Source organism: Pinus tabuliformis, chromosome 2_1, assembly GCF_031772625.1.
Source record: "Pinus tabuliformis cultivar Carrire ecotype Pingquan chromosome 2_1, CPIR1, whole genome shotgun sequence".
Taxonomy (NCBI): Eukaryota; Viridiplantae; Streptophyta; class Pinopsida; order Pinales; family Pinaceae; genus Pinus; species Pinus tabuliformis.
The window spans coordinates 737,523,967-737,541,919 of record NC_142299.1 but is presented as its reverse complement, the minus strand read 5'-3'; the positions used below and the strand labels follow the sequence as shown (position 1 = coordinate 737,541,919).

General features: G+C 46.2%; 1 protein-coding gene across 1 annotated transcript; it reads left to right on the top strand.

Moving 5' to 3' along the window:
• The first annotated feature begins 653 nt into the window (after positions 1–653).
• Positions 654–1,337, top strand: LOC149202696 (uncharacterized). The gene has a single exon (XM_089401673.1). The coding sequence runs from the start codon at positions 654–656 to the stop codon at positions 1,335–1,337; it is 684 nt and encodes a 227-aa protein (XP_089257799.1).
• The last annotated feature ends 16,616 nt before the right edge of the window (positions 1,338–17,953 follow it).

Genomic DNA, 17,953 nt, shown 5'->3' with positions numbered 1-17,953 from the left:
GATTACGGCGACAGCTGGCGTTAAACTCCCGGAGAAGTCATGGACCCAGATTTCGTGGATTATTCAGAGGACCCTCTCGAAGGTGCCTCCATATGGACTACCCCTCATGCAAGCTCAGAGGGTTTCTTTCCATTCAGTAGAGACTTGACAGAGGCCATCGCTCCTCTACCTGCGATTACAGGGCCCTCTTGCTCAGTTATCACTCTACCCACTGTTCCTCCTTCCTGGCCGCCATTCGCTACGCCTCCTCCATCGCCGACTTCCCTACAATTCGTGGCTCATTGCATTGGCCCTGATCTCGCCACCTACTCTTCTGGTGGCCCTCCTCTTCAGCCATCCGTCGGATCCCACTACCCTTCCACTGCATCCCTCGGCAACCCACTGCTTTCCTCTCAAGGTCTACCCCCCTCGGCTCCGATATCATTTCCCCTATCAGGCAGTTTCACAAATTCCCCCCCCCCCTATCAGACACCTTCCCCTCTGGCCCTGGTCTGAACCCCTCAAACCCTAACCCTACTTACCCTACCCACAGTGGAACACAGGAGGGCGGCACTGACACGGGACATAGGCCCGGGAAATGGCAGAAGTGTGTAAAATCAAGATCTCAGGACGTCATCATCAGCTTGGAGGAAGACATTCAGTGGGGAGAAGCCATGGACAATGCCGAACGAGTCCTGGTGGGCAGAGTCTGGGGCAGGAACTACACGGCGGCACGGTTAAAACAATGGGTGGCAGAAATTTGGGGACAGCACCTGGCTGAGTTACCTTTTGTACAAACCTTCATCCACAGCTGGTTTTCTCTGCGATTCTCTTGGGCCGAGCATACGAACTGGGTCTTGTCATCATTTTGGCATATAGAGCAGGCCCCTGTGCTGCTAAGGAGATGGAGCCCCCTATTCGATCCAGAGAAGGAACAGTTTGGGGCTGGGCCTCTATGGGTTCACCTCCCCGGCCTATTGCTACAATTCTGGTCTGAGGACATATTCAGACGCATTGGGAACTCCCTCGGCACCTACCTGGAATTTGACAAGTCATACCTCTCCACGGGAATCATGGCTTACACGAGGATCTTAGTTCATATAGACATCCGAGAAGGTCTACAGGAGCAAGTTACTCTGCGTTGGAGGAATTTCACACGAACTCAGATCTTGGATTATGAGGGGGTACCATTTAGGTGCAGGCGCTACCACAAAGTGGGTCACCTCTACAAGGACTGCCCTCTAATTGGGAAAGCGAGGAATGGGAACAAGGGGCAGACAATTCCTACAAAAAATCCTCAGGCAACAGCAAGGCACAACCCTTCACATGAAGCAGTGAGCACACAACCCCTGAAGTAGCAGAGCATTCCCCGGCCTTGGAGACCCCGAAGAAGCACAGAAAAGCATCATATCGGCCACCCTCTCCTCCTCTGACTAGGTCAAGGGCAACTGCTGAAGCTGCGCTATCTTCGGGGAACGCAACACAACTGTCGATATGTTATCCAAGGAGGCAGCGATCAGGCCACGTAACACATGGATGATCCAGGAGCTGAGGGAGGAAGCACACTACTAGTACTATCATCGCCCATTCATGGACCATATAGTATAGGTTCTGCAGGAGCCTGTGCTTTTTTGTCAAATGTTAATATTATCATGTTTATATTTTTACCGGTAGTGTCTACAGACATACATACTCTTTGAGCAGAGTATTTTTTTTTATAACATTATATGAACTCTACTGATGGCAAAGCCTCCCTGCGTGGAGATATGATTATATTTTTTGTTTTACCTCTAAATTGACATGCACTCAGCCTCATATACTGCATATGCGAACAACATCTACAATATGTAATTTTCCTTAATATAATGAAAATTACGATTTTTCCAAGGGGAAAAAATTGGGGCAATTCATGATAAAATGTTTTTCATCCTCTATAATCTTAGTATCACAAAAGTTACATACCATTTCCCTCCCGTGGTGCATTGGGTAAGTCAAGCACACGATGTCATTATAAATCTCATAAAATTTGTTATTATTTTGTCAATATTGATATTTTTATTTCTCTAACACATCTATCATTAAAAGATAATTTTGATATTTTAACTTTGGGTTCATGATATCCTTGTAATACAATAATATTTTCTTATTAGCAATTTCTTCATTATATTGAAATTCCTCTTAAATTAAAAAATTGTGGTAATTTTAATTGTATTAGTACTCTAAACAAAAATGTTCATTTATCCTACAATGGTTAGGCCAAAAATCCACATCTTTACTCCAGCGTCTTTTAAGTCTCAAGTAACATTTATTGGTATTTAGAGGAATGTTAAGAAGCATCTCAATCTTCATGTCGATTACTTTGCATTAGTGCAATAATTATATGATTATAACCTTATTTTCAATGGGTAGACACCCAAAATACATGAGAAGGATTTGATAGTTTGTATTATCACTATTATTTTAAGATTAATAATTACAAAATATTTATGATTTTGATATATTTTTTTCCAAGTTTCAAACACTACAACCTGAAAATTCACACCCAAATAAGATCATCCAAGAAACATGTGTACCAAATATGACCTTTTTTTCCTAGAAAAAAGTCGTTATTTGTTTATTTATTTTATTTTTTAATAATGGTTCTCAAGACCATTAAATAGGCTTTCAAACCTCTATTGATCCTTCTATCCACAAATATAATTCCAATCTAACTTATGATGTAGAAAAACTCCAAGATATTTGTAAGAAATAATTCCATTCAAAATGACATTGCCATATATAAAATTAGTATAGGTGATTTTCCTAGATTTGATGTTCATGGTCTTGGTCTTGTCAATATTCACTAACATTCTAGAGCTGGCATAAATTCCTTTAAACATTAGAAGCAGTTTGTGAAGATCGAACCGACTTGTTGCCAAAATAACCATATCATATGTGTAACAATGATGAATAGTGATTATTCCAATCAAGGTTGTGTGAACACAACCTACTTGCTTTGTACTTACCTCTAGCTTATCAATCTAAAAACTAGAAAACGTGGACAATAAAGTACATCCTTACTTAACTCCTTTTTTCCTTCCATAGTGGTAGGTATATTTTATATTAGAAAATATTTTCGTTGAAAATGGCAGCATTATAATACAAAATTCAGGAGTCTACGGCTTGGCCTATTATCCAAAATTTATAATTTAATAGCCAAACATCCCCTATTCCTAACCTTCTACTTCCAATATTTAAAGGATTGGAAAACACACTATCTTACATATTGAAATAATAAAATAATTGTGAGGTAAAGCACACCATATTCAATAATAATAATTGGTGTCCTTAAAGGGATTCAACTATCAAACCATCTTGATTGTCCATTGCAACATCCTCAAAGCACAACTCCACTTCAAATTTAGCTACAAGGATGGCTTGAATTGTGGCATCCACTAGTTCTCAACTTGGGAAGAAGTATTTATCCATATTGTGAAGCAGGAAAGTGTTCCCTCTGCGGACAGAGGCAACCCCTCTAGCCCTAGAGTGGGTCTAGTCACAAACAAGGACAAATCAACAACAATTCTCCTTAAATAGTTCAAGTTAGAGGCCTACCTCAACCGGTGGTCGATGGAGTTCCGTTGCGCTACTCTAGCTTCCGCTTCTTTCTCCTAGAGAGTAATCAACCTAAAACAAGGCAAGGAAATACAACAGCACATAACCGGATACAACAAAGAACTATTTACCCATAAAGTCAAGAAATCATGAGCTATCTAGTACATTGCATACGAGACATAGGAAAACATCATTGATTGTATTAAATATGAAATAGAGTAATCTTACAACCCAGGTCTTGACGTCACAAGCCTTCTCAGGAGGGTCCAGCCAGCATGTTCCTCAAGCATTCACCCTTGAATATGGATCTCCCAATACGAGTCTCTCTCTCACTCACAAGTTCCACACAAGATCAAAAGCACTTCACAACCTTCCTCAAGCTCTCAAACAATCCCACACTTGTCACACCAACTACCTATCAAGCTCACAACACTATCAGCAACACTCCAAAGACTAAGAATTCCAAAAACTAGCAGCTCATAGCAATGGTGAAAGCTTAAATAGGAGAAGGAGTCTCCATGAATGGTGGGAAGATGAGCTTATCTCCAAGGAAGGTAGCACAAATGACGGAACAACCATGCCAGAGAAGGGAGGGCGACATAAACAAGGCCAACAACCAGGTCTGGAGTCATCTGGAAGGCCGGCTGTTAGAACAAACTCGCCCAAACTGGATCATCGCGGGTACATAACTGTTCTGGAGCGCTGACATTGCTACTGTATAACGGAGAAGGTCATGTCATCGCGATAAAATAAAAGCAACAGTCGCATTGTCTCATGAAATTCGACCATCGCGGGAATCACGTGTACTTCTGCGATGGCAGCGTGTATGGATTGTTTTGGAGTGCTCATCAGCGCGTTTATTTTGACAACAGTCGCGATGATGCAGAAACTTTGGCAAAGTGGGTCATTTGGCAACATCAAAGAGCATGAGCATGCATGATTCTGGACTCATGACACAATAGGAAGACTGGGATGAAGGTAGTGACAAATTACTGTGTAACATATGCCCCCTAAAGTATGAAGCCCGAGAGAGTGGGAGGGGTGAAATGCTTTACGAAACTGACTGAACTGGAACACCATCTGGAAGAACCTACGCGCAAGTACAACTGATATCTCTGATAATGAATTACATGTAGTCTAGGCATGGGCGCAACCATCCAAAAGACATACGAAATAGGTCTGTGGTATGGACGCAGCCACCCAGCTAATGAGACCATGATGATAATAAAGGTATGGTCGCAGCCATCCATCAATGAGTCATGTAATCATAAAACCAATCCACGCAGCCCGAACATGTGTAAGCTGAGTTCGGGGTCTTGAACCTATCCGATCATAGTACAAACCCTAACATGCGAATAGAGGTGCTGAGGTCGAGCATGATATAATATTGCTTGATTACCGGTCAATGATGAAAACTGTTAACAAGCGCGAGAAAAACCACCAATAATGCCAATGGCTCTCAAGGTACTGTCCAGCACAATCCACGAAGTGTGAAAAAGGGAGCTGAAGTCGAACACTCGTGGAATCACCCAATCGACGACCAATGATGAAAGTCGACCGTCAGGTGCGAAGAACTTGCCATTGAGGCATGCAAGCTCTAAGGTACCAAAGGGGATCTCTAGGTCAATCTCCTGGATAATGAGCTGATGTCAATAGAAGAAGACCCGTCGCAGGAGGGCCATAATGTTTCCCCCATCAACGACACGAGATAAGGAACAAGTGGTAGATGGTGAAACAGAGGACCAGAGGAGAAGGCGAGGGTGTAAACTACAGAGGGATAATACTCTTGAACATATCAGCGACACAACTCCGAAAGGGGGTGTGGCAACATTCAGGCAATGATGGATCAGAGGCACGAAGGAGACGGCATGAATCGCATGAAATAAGGTTCAAATGATAACCCAAACCCGCGGAAGGCCAAATGACGATGTATGGATGTCCCAACCCGACAAAGAGCAAAAGTGTTGATGTTCAAGAGTGACGAGCTGCCATAGACAATCAATGATAAACCTGTTTTTGAATCCAACCTAGTAATAGTTTAACGAGCCCTAGGAAGGAGAAGCTCGAGTCTCGTCATGGTGACGAGTCCAATGCCGTCAGGGTTTAACGAGTCCGACATAGGTGAAACTCGGAGTCTTTTTCATGTTTAGAGAGTTTGAAAAAGACACGGAAAAGAAAACTCCAGGGGGGTCCTTTTTCGTAGAGTTGTGTCTCTCGAGCCCGAAAAAGTATAAAACAATACTCGAAAGAACCGCCCGACCAATATGATTGAGGAGTACTTTTCGTAAGTAGTAACTTCGACCCGAAAAAGTAAAAAAGTGGTCAGAAGCACGTCGTTTCGTAGCCAATAACGAGTCTGAAACGACAAAAACCCGACGATCTTTTTAAGTTTAAACGGTCGAAAAAAGAGCTTAAAGGCGACCGCCTCTCGTTTCTTTTAACGAGTCAAGAGGGAAACTCGGCCATCTTTTCATGTTTCAAGTCGGAAAAGAGCTTAAAGATGACTTTTCGGGATCAAGTGTGTATAAAATTGTCGTAATTCTACCACCTGAGATCCTGCACAAAGAACACTGCACACGTAAACCCGTTCAAGATAATATGAACAATGCGTATAAGGACATAGTTAAAAACCACATTTTGACCATGCATATAGCAAAAACCCATGAGAAAAACCAACATTTATGAAATATAATATTTAATTTCACAAAATTACCATAAAACCATATTTTTTACCATTGTTACCATTCAGCGATTGTGGAGCGACTTGGAGCTTTGAGGTTGGCGAACGAAATTCGGCCCCGTACGTGCATCATTCGTCCTGAAACCAGTTCCAGGTAGACACATATTGCCCTGCGCTCTGATTTAATGTCTTTTTTACTGCATTTGACGGTGGGATGTGTTTATTTGGGCGGATTTTCAATTTACGTTCCGCTCTCGGTCATCGCGGGTTTCGCTATCGGGTCTGCGATGACCGATAAAAATTTACACAGGCCGTGCCCGGATCAGCGTGGAAAAGTGATGTACTTCCGCGCTGACCCGGGAAAAATAACACAGGCGCCCATTATCATCGCGTCTGTTTTAGAAACAGACGCGATGATGCCGCGCAACAATTTTTTTAATAAAATTCACGTTTCAAACTTTGCAAACAGGGCACTAATGGAATTTTTCGTCATGCAGGGTTATAATGGCGTTCGTCTGGCAAGAACGCGCGCATGATAACGATGATATAGCGGCTTTTGCCGATGCCGGGTGCCGAAACGCATTGCGGGGGTGTGGATTACTCAAATTTTTCTTAACTCCACGCTTACGGGCACAACCTGACCTGCTGGAGCTACTGATCAGGGCCTGGAATCCCACAGATGGGAAATTTGTCATCCGAGGCCGGGATATCGAGTTCGATTCTACAGACATCTATTTTTTGACCGGGCTGTCTCGTCGAGGTGAGATGCCCATTCTGGAGGGGCAGCGACCCGGGGGTGATACCTTAGATATGTTGATGGCTCAGGTGTGCCCACAGGCACGCAAGTCAAGGAGTGGAAAGGTGGCAATCCCAACGGTGGAGGACATAATCCTTCGTGCGATGCTTTTCATGGTGACACGGGCAGCAGGCTCTCAAGCCCAACATGAGGCCTCGAAGACCCATCTCCGACTGGCCCTCGAATGTCTAAATCCCACCATGTTTAACTGGGCAGGGGCAGTGACGGCAAGCATGAAGAGGCAACTGACCAACTGTCGTCGAGGAGAGATGAAACAGTTTGGTTATGGATCAATCTTACTCCCGCTCATGCTGGAGCGGGTGCCGGCACTGCAGTTGCAAGACATGGCTTTGGACGCACCCAGGCCACGTGAGACGAGGGCCACGCGATGGGCTCACGTCATGCCACGAGGAGGTGGCGGCCGACCAGTGGCATGGGGGACATTTTTCCGAGAGTGGTTGGAGCGACAGACGATCTTCGTGGAGGATTGGTCGTATGCCGGCATGGACTTCCGCAGAGATCCTGACATGCAGCTACCCACTGGAGAGCAGTGGGATGACGGTGGTGAGACACTTGATCACATTTTTTGATTTTTTATTTTTATGATGTTTTTGATTTTTTCATGTACATGTCCTAATGACGAACGCTATGGTATGCAGATGTAGGACCGGTGAGACCCCTGGGACTGGCTCCAGAGGCATGGAGAGACACACAGGGCGTTGGAGCTCTAGCCCTGGCTCCTCCGGGGGATGACACGATGGAGACAGTGATCCGGAACCTTGAGGGCCTGCTAGCAGGGATTCCAGACTACATGGGGATCGAGGAGGTCCCCATAGCGTCCCAGATCCACACAGTAGGAGTGGAACCCAGGATGCACCGCCTGTTGAGGCGGGTGGCACGAGTGGCTGTGCAGTATAGGGAGCACAACCCGCTGCAGTAGATACCTAGGTTTTTATTTCCTGCTGGTGATTTTTTGAGAGACATGTGTCTCAGATGTACAGAGAACACAGACTCTATTTAGACATGTACACTTATTTTTGAGCGCCTCGGTGCGCCACACAATATATATATATACATATTCCTATGGTCTATTATTGTGCTTTTATATGCTTTCTTGTATGATGTTTTGATTATATGTTACGCAAATGTCTATCTAACACATGATTAGCCAATGCATCAGATAACGTGTTCAATCGTCGTGGAATATGCTGATATGTAATGAAATCAAAATTCCTTTCTAACAATTTAACACGTAAATACAACCTTAAAATTCGATGGTCTCTGATGGAATATCGCCCATTGAGTTGGTGGACGACAAGTTGAGAGTCCAGGTTCACAACCAATGTACGAATATTGAGATTAATCGCCTCGGCCAGTAATTCAATTACGGCACTATATTCAGTGACATTGTTTGTGGTACAACCTAAAAACACAGCTTGAAGATCTGTCAACTCACCGTGAGGATTGTAGATCACCCACGCCGCAGAAGACAAGTTGCGGTGCTGCGGCAAGCACCATCAACGAAACCAACGTAAGGTGCACCAGACATCTGCACAAGAAGCAAAAGACACAATCAGCGGCAATCACACCTTAACACCAAGCCAAAAACATGAAAACACACACACGCACCACACCTGCTAAAACACACGTATGTACAAACCGAAGTGCATGGAATTCACGCATAGTACTTTTTCAAGTACAACCCGTTTTGGGGCTTATCGAGAGGATTCCCTTCGTAGTCAATTAGCTCATATGCCCCTTTCTGCAAAACTCTCTTTACAATATAAGGCCCTAGCCACATGGGCTCGAGTTTGCCTGCCCCCAGCTTATCATTCGCTTGATCATATAGCAGGACTAAATCTCCCTCAACAAAAGAACGAGGATGGACAGTATGATCGAAGTGAGTTTTCACTCTCTTCTTCTGTGCTTCGATAGCTAGAGAGGCTAGCCGACGGGTCTCGTCCAGCCGTTCTAGGTAAAGAAGGCGTTCTTCTACCGGAGTAGTGTTGGGAAGTAACTCGACGACCAACTTCAACGAAGGGATCTCGCACTCGATAGGAAGGGTAGCCTCCAGTCCGTAAACTAATTGAAATGGAGTGAAACCGGTGGCATCCTTCACAGAGGTTCGGTAGGCCCACAAGGCAGGGAACAACATCAAGTGCCAATTAGACTTATGCATGCCAACAGTACGTTGAAGCATCGTAACCAGAACCTTGTTGACGGCTTCAACCTGGCCATTGGACTGAGGATAGTATGGAGTCGAACTATCATGCCGTAAGCCTAGCTGGGTTGTTAGTTCGGTCATCATGTGATTACGGAAATGCTTCTCGTGATCTGTGACGATGGCCTGAGGGACTCCGAACCGTGAAATAACATGGTTGAACAAAAATTGCGCCGTTGTGTGACCATCTTCAGTTAATGTGGGCATCGCCTCAGCCCATTTGGTGAAGTAATCGACGGCAACGATAATATACCCATGCCCCCCGGCCGAGTGAGGGTTACAGGTCGTATAATCAATGCCCCATTTTGCAAAAGGGCCGACGGTGACAACAGGGTGCAATGGAGCGGGAGGCGCACGCATCTTCCGCTGGTATATCTGGCACTCGTGACAGGAGCGGACGGCAAGAATGCAATCCTTAAAGATGGAGGGCCAGAAATAACCGGCGCGGAGGATTTTTTGAGCAGTGGCATATCCGGACATGTGACCACCACAGGCGCCAGAATGGCAGTCATTCAAAACTCGCTCAGCTTCCTCGAAAGTTAGACATCGGCGGAGAACAGAGTCAGCGCCGAGACGGTACAGGGTGTCCCCAATGATATGGTAGGGCTGAGACTGATGACGGATCCATCGCCGAGCATCCTTGGACACAGCGGGACGAAAAGAGGACGTCTGCAAATATACAATGATATCCCCATACCAGGGATCGAGGGTGCTAATCAGGAACAGAGTTTCGTCTGGGATATGGTCCTCTGACCGAGAGGGCACGATAGGAGATGGCAAAGAGCAAAGTAACTCAGCAAAAATAAGGGATTTCTTAGACTTGGCAGTGGTGAATTCCAAGTCAAACTCTTGGAGGATGACGATCCACTTCGAGTACTTGCCCCCTAGCAACTGACGTGACAAAATGTACGTCATCGGGTTGCAATCAGAAACCACGGTCGTAGTACGCAACAAGATATAATGGCGGAAACGTTGGACGGCACAAACGGCGGCCAATGCCAACTTCTTGACGTAAGCATATCGAGTTTCTGTATCTAAAAGATTGCGGCTGAGGTAATATATGACATGCTCAGTGTCATCATCGTCATCTTGAACGAGAACCATGCCGATAGTGGTATCGGCAGTGGCCAAATACAGAGTATAGTCGCGATGATAATTCGGAGGACGCAACAATGGAGCAGAAACAAGGAGACCCTTGAGACGCTCGAAGGACTCTTGAGCGATGGCATCCCAATGAAAAGGGGTATCTCGCTTCAATAACCGTGTAAAGCCTTTAGCCACTTCGGCATAGTTCGGAACGAATCGTCTTAAAAAATTTGCTTTGCCCTGCAAGCTCTGCAATTGCTGCAAAGAAGCAGGGGGAGGAAGATTTAGAATAGCCTCGACTTTAAGGGGATCCAACCGGATGCCCTCTCGGGAGACGATAAACCCGAGCAGTCTGCCTGACTCAATGCAGAAGACACACTTGTGAGGATTAAGCCTGATGCGGTAGTGTCGACAGCGGAGAAAGATTTCGTGAAGATGAGTGGGGTGGTCCTGGCGTTTGACTGAATGAGCTGGTAGATCATCCAGGTATGGTTGTACAATGTGACGGATGTCATGGAAAGCATAGGACATTGCACATTGGAAGGTAGCACCGGCGTTCTTTAGACCGAAAGGGAGCTTTTTGTAGGTGAAAGTGCCCCAGGGACAGATAAAGGTAGTCTTGTGCTGATCGGCGGGCGCAATATTGATCTGGTTATACCCAGAAAAACCGTCCATGAATGAATACATTTCGCTCCCAGCACACTCATCAATGAGCTGATCAATGAAGGGTGTGGGGAAGTTATCTTTAGGACAGGCCCGGTTAATGTCACGGTAATCAACACAGACTCGAATGGTACCCTGTTTTTTATTCACAGGGACGATATTGGAGACCCAATCTGTGAGTGGGATGGGGTAAATAAAACCAGCCTTAAGAAGCTTTTCAACTTCCGCTTTAATGGCTACAGCCTTTTGGGGGTGCACGGGGTGTAGACATTGGCGAATAGGCTTAGCACCTGGATACGTAGGTATCTCATGCACCACTATGCTAGGGTCAATGCCGGGCATTTCTTCGTAGGACCAAGCAAAGACATCACGAAATTCGCGAAAAAGATCGGTATAGAGCTGAATTTCCTCCGGAGTGCAAGTGACTCCAATATGAATATGCTCGACAATCCCTGGTTTCGCAGAGATGTCGATGGGTTGGGTCTGCGTGATGTTTCCCATATTTCCTTCAGAGGACACTTGATAAACTTGAATAGGTGTTTGAAGGGGTTGAGATGGGAGACAAGGAGCAAACCGCTCGAGACAGGTAAGCATTTCCCGATGGGTAGGGAGAAATGAGGAACGATGGTGATGATCAGACCAAGGAGGTTCCTCGAGAGACATGGTCTCGATAATGGCTTCATCAGAAGGAAATGTTTCCTTTAAAGGATCTGAAGAAGCGTCATCTCCAAGCCAAGGGGAATGAGCGTACGAGTCGGGAACCCTGCTCGAAGGAGCAGGTTCAGGAGGGGGAGCCGATGCAGCAACGATTTCGACGTAGTTGAGCTCGGCAGGACTCAACGGCATCTTATCGCCCCAAGATTCTATCTGATCAGTGGGGGGAAGAACCCACGGATCAGAGCGAACGGAAATCATATTAATAGGAGCGAGGTTAGGAGGTGGGAGTGAAAAAACACCCATCAGGGCAGGATCTTTAAAAAGTCCAGCTCCCACACTCTCATATGGTTTGGAGGTATGCTCCACAAAAGGCACGTTGCCTTCGGAAGAGGAGGCGAAGAAGGAGAGCTGGTCTACGGTGACAATCTTCCCCTGATGAGGGAAACGAATGACACGAAAAAGAGACGAAGCCACGGCTTGCATGGCATATGTCCAGCTACATCCGAGGAGGAGGTTGTAGGTAAGATTAGCATCAACAACTTCAACTTCCACTTCGACCGTCTTCCCTTCCAAAGAAATGGGCAAACGTTGGAGTATACCATAAGGGCGAGACTCTCTCCCATCAAAGGCTTCCAAGGTTGTAGGAGACTGGCTCAGCGTCGGAGAACCAATAGCCTTCCAACAGGCAACAAACATGATGCAAGTTGAAGCGCCTTCATCAATGACTGTACGATGAATCGTTTTGGTGTTGATAATGACCTGTATGAGGAAGGAAATTTGGTGAGGCAGTCTCGGTGTATGGCTTTCCAGGTCAAAAGTAATCAGATCCGAGTCAGCCGGGTCTATGCCACCGATGGCCGATAGCAAGGACTTCCTCTGAGAGGGGCAGCTCTGGAGTACTTCTAAGGCGGACATAGCAGACGGAGCCTGAGCTAAATCCTCAACGATGTTGTAGTGCTGGGCAGCACGAGCATTAGGGTTGTAAGAAGACTTCCGGAGTACACCTTTTGGAGGGGGTCGGATGGGCGTCTCAGTGCTAGGTCTCTCGATATGGAGCGGACCAGAACTGGACGAAGGAGCACTGGAGGGGACCTCAGGCTCTTTCCCGGCAGGCGACGGATACTCTTTTGCCCGAGTACTGATGTGGACGGGGATCGTCCCAGCCATAAATACTTGAGAACCAAAGGAGGAAGAGGGTTGAGATGGATCAGCCACCATTTGCGTTTGCTGTGAGGGAAAAGGCTCTTTGAGCACAGCAGGAGTCCCGGGAGCACCTTTCAACAATCGACTAACTTCAGACCACCTCGGGCAGTCTTTGGTATAGTGATCCTCATCACAGATAAGACAAGGGTACTTGGGCTTGCGTTTGGTGCCTTCCTCGGGTGGAGGTTTAGGGGAATCCTGCTTAGGTTGATCCGCTTTATTCTTTCCTTTTCCCTTCTTCTTTCCTTTCGAGGCTTTGTCCGCCGTGGTGGACTGGACGGCGTTGACCTCAGAAGTATTACCAGAATTAGACACAGCCTGAGAAGTATTTTCGTTCGAAGCATTCGACTTTTGCTTCCCAGGGTTCACGGAAGATTTCTTAGAGGACGGATTTACAGATCCAATGACACCGTCAACAGATGGCTTTGGCGGAGCTTTGGAAGTTCCGGGCCTCGGGGCATCAGGCAAATAATCATATAGGGTACCGGACTGGGAATAAACCAAGTCAAGGTACTGAGCACGCGCAATAGCCTGCTCTTCAGTTACACATGCCCCCATAGTGATGTCCCGTGCGATTGCAGGGACAAAGGAGGTTGTAAACCAATCGGTCAGGAGCTGATCAGGAATCCAAAACTTAATCAAACGACGACGCCGTCTCCATTCATGTATATGATCGGAGATGTGCGTGGCCGTGTCCTATTTAAGAGACGTGAGGAGATGCGTTCCCGTCTCATACCGGATTGGCAACTGAAAATGAGTTAAAAATGCCATTGCCAACGAGTTAAAATCTTGAAAGGATCCACGAGCTAGCTCAATATACCACTTAGCAGCAGAGCCAGTGAGAGTCCTTTGAAAGAGGCGGAGCCGGACTGAATCGTCAAGCCACGAATTTGACGAACACCAAAGATGATAAGTCATAACGTGGGCTTGGGGGTCTTCTCCAGCTTTGCCATCGAATTTGGGACAATCACCGGGAATCTTGGTTGGAACTGGTGGCCAGAATGGATTATGAAGGATAGGATCATTAGTTAATTTGGACACATCTGGCAGTTCCAATGTTGCTAAGAAAGGTAACTGAGGATTGAAGGACATCTGTGGCCGCGGGTAAGGAGTAGCACCAGGGTTCCAACCAGTTGTTGGTTGCCCCCATTGATTTTGTCCAGACGGATTTGGCCCCGAAGGGTTTTGTCCGTAGGGATTTTGCCCATAGGGGTTATAAGAATAACTGGACGGCTGACCCTGGATTTGCCCCCCAGCACCCCATTGATTACCAACTTGACCTGCAGGAGCAACATACTGTTGCTGGTAATTCTGATAAGGACTCACCTGCATTTGTTGATAATTTTGGTACGGGGCAAATTGAGTTTGCCCTTGGGATTGCTGGAAACCATAAGGTGGCTGGGCTCCAAACTGAGCCTGAGAAGCAGGCTGCGTTTGATAGGCTGGTTGGGATTGGAATCCAACCTGCATCTGAAGACCAGATTGGGTCTGGGGCCCAGCCTGGGGCTGAAAACCAGGTTGAGCTTGAGAAGCAACGATCATTTGAGTGCCCGGTTGGGCAGGCCCAGAAGGATGTCCTTGAGAGAGTTGAGGTTGAGCCATCTGGCCAGAAGGTTGACCTTGTTGAGATTGAGGTTGGCCCATCTGCCCAGAAGGACGAGCTTGCTGGGTATTGGGCTGTCCTTGCACAACTGAGGGTTGTCCTGACGGACCGGATGGCTGAGCGGACTGGGCAGTTGGTTGACCTGATTGGATTTGAGGCTGACCGACCTGTCCAGATGTTTGACCATACTGGACAGTGGGTTGGCCTTGCTGAACGTAAGGTTGACCAGCTTGCCCAGATGCTTGACCATACTGGGCAGTGGGTTGGCCTTGCTGAACGTAAGGTTGACCAGCTTGCCCAGATGGATAACCTTGCTGGACACCAGGTTGACCTTGTTGCATGTAAGGTTGTCCCGGATTACCAGAAGGTTGAGAAAAATAGGTAAAAGATGGACCACCAGAGGCCGAAGGTTGTCCCTGAAAGGGTTGTCCTTGTGGGCCCCCAGGTTGCCCTGGATAAGACTGCCCGTAATACTGCTGCCCTTGAGAGGTTTGCACGTAAGACGGTTGGCCTTGATTAGGCGGTCCTTGAAGATGTGCAGGCGATACTTGGCCACCATGATAAGTGGTGGTGCCCCAAGCAACGGATAATGGAACCGAGACCTCAACGGCAGGCTGAGATGGCAAGGGTCTGGAAAGATAAAGGTAATGTCCTGCGGGATCGTAGTAATAGAACGGACCTTGCGAGCTCGGATCCTGGACAGCTTGCAAATACTGATCGTATGCCCCCCCTGCTGGAATGGAACCAGAAGAAGGTGAGGCATTTACCGCAGGATTAACAACTCCGGGTACGGATGCCGATGGGCCACTGTAAGCTGACCCTGAGGAAGGCCCAGCAGCAGCGGTCACAACTGAGGATGCAGTAACAGCACCGACAACGGGGGTTGAAGACGCCACACAAACAGTTGGAATAGTCGGGACGGAAGTGACAGACACATTGTGAATTTGTGGAATAAAGGACTCCGAGGTCGGAGTGACGGCGTGTGACCATATAGAACTCGTAGAGGGAGTCCTAGAAGACATAACATCCCTTAACGCCTTGTAGCGTAAAGGCAACGTAACACCAAGAGGGGTGCTAGGAAAAGGTGTAGTTTCCGTTGCGGTGGGAATTTCACCGCTCATCGCAACGGATTCTTCACTTGTGACAGGGGATATGTCCTCCATATCAGAAGAAGACATTGGAACCGAGACACCAAGGGGAGTAGGAGGGATATCTTCTTCCTCCCAAATGGGGTTCCAGTGAATTTCGTAAGCCTCGTCGTCTAGAGCGCGAGAGTTAATTGGTTGGATACTCGGAATAACAGGGAGAGTATCACTCACAACTGGTACCTTAGGAGCAACAGAGGAAGGAGACCCTTGGTCACTTGGAACGAGAGACGGGATCTGTGATTCCGCCAAGATGACAACTTCAAAAGATCCTAGGAAAACTAACGAGAAAGAACCCTACTCAAGCTAACGCAAACAAGATCTAACCGGGTAAATGTGAATCATGGCCGAATAAATTTTAAGACACAAGAACAAAACTTGACCTTTTCATTTTTAAAGAGTCGATAAAAGGACAAAAGATGACTCTAGTCGCCTTCGAATGTTTAATGAGCCTGAAGTGACAAGTGCTCAGATGGACCTTTTCTTTTAGGGAGTCCGAAAAGGAATGAAAGTGACTACTCTGGAAAGCTAGGCAAAAGGGTTTACCAAACAAATCCGTAAAACTGCATATACACCTTGGCAGTCATATGAAAACCAAGGACTTTCCGTACGGCAGTCAATCTTCCCGAATGCTGTGTTCGATGCATTACGGCTTGTAAGGTGGCAGACACGGCTTCCTATGGATAAAGGATGATAACCTAGTGGGGTCTCCCCATATACCTGACGGTACGTGGGAGCTCAAATCCGTACTAGACCACTATTGCGTCACGGAAGGAGGAATCACCCAACCTTGAGTGAAACAAAAGTGACTAGGTTTAACGACGTCGGAGCACGTCTCTAGCCTAGACCTCTAAATGTGTGCATTATGTTCCAATGCGTTGTTAGATTCATTCAGTTCATTTTAAAGTTGATCTTGGATTATGTTTCAGTTTTCAGGCCTTACCGTATGTGTATAACAAATCCTAGGATGCAGCTAGAATGAATGAAGTATCCTTTTTCTTCGATGAACACCTACCTACGGGAGGGTAGAGAGATCATTCCCAAACCAAGAAAACCAAGGAAACACACAGTCACTCAATGCAAGCAGACATCAATTCCTAAAATGCATGAATACTACTAATGAGAGATCTAAACATTCGCTTTTCAATATGCAACTTGAAATGCAAATTTTCTTTCACTTTCGCATGCTAAATGAGATGCAATTTTTGATTTTGATGCCTTTAATCTAAAGAAATCAGTAAGCAACAAACAAATGTGGAAAACCGGTTGACCCCAAACAATTGTAATCTATGTCCGGGTAGTGAAGAGAAATCGAAACAATGCCAAGATTGGTTCAACAACGATCACTAGACAATCAACCAAAAGTAAGCAAAGGGGAAGGCTCAATCAAACCAACAGCAAGCAACAAACGAATCTTTGCAAACAAGCAACCAAGCAAAGCTGATCCAGCAAACTTGGAACAATAAAACTAGGTCACAAAGCAAAAAAGGCAAGATTCGCTCAACAAAACTCACAAGAGAGTGCTTCAACCTCTAGACAATGAAAAACAAGTCATAAACCAAGTGAGAACAGCAGGGGATAGCAAGACTAACAGGTTCAGGAGGCAGAATTGAAGAAATTCAATTCTACAGCAATCAGCGCGGGTGATACACAGCAACAAAGCGCTGATAAAGAACGACACGTAGCAACAATGCGATGTCAGCGCGGAAGTACATGCCTTTTCCGCGATGGTCCGATTTACAGAACCGTCGCGACTGTTAGGTGTAATAATGCGATGGACAGGAAATTACAAAAAGGGTGGCGCGATGACAGCGTGACTGTTTAATTAAAAAATGCGATGATGTTCAAAAACAGCCACAGTCGAGCCAAAAACTCCCAAACCAAAACAGTCAATCTTTAAACAAACAAAGCATCTCCCAGACCAAGCCAGGAAACCCAGAAACAGACAACTAATCCCCAAACTTTTGAAAAGAGACCGAAACAAAAACTCAAGGCAAGAATGAACAAAAAGGGACAAAGGCCAGCATCCCCAGTATGGTCACCAATTTGTGAAGCAGGAAAGTGTTCCCTCTACGGACAGAGGCAACCCCTCTAGCCCTAGAGTGGGTCTAGTCACAAACAAGGACAAATCAACAACGATTCTCCTTAAATAGTTCAAGTTAGAGGCCTACCTCAACCGGTGGTTGATGGAGTTCTGTTGCGCTGCTCTAGCTTCCGCTTCTTTCTCCTAGAGAGTAATCAACCTGAAACAAGGCAAGGAAATACAACAGCACATAACCGGATATAAAAAAAAACTATTTACCCATAAAGTCAAGAAATCATGAGC

Coding starts and splice junctions, on each gene's coding strand:
- LOC149202696 (XM_089401673.1), top strand. CDS start 654: ATGGACAATGCCGAACGAGTCCTGGTGGGCAGAGTCTGGGGCAGGAAC.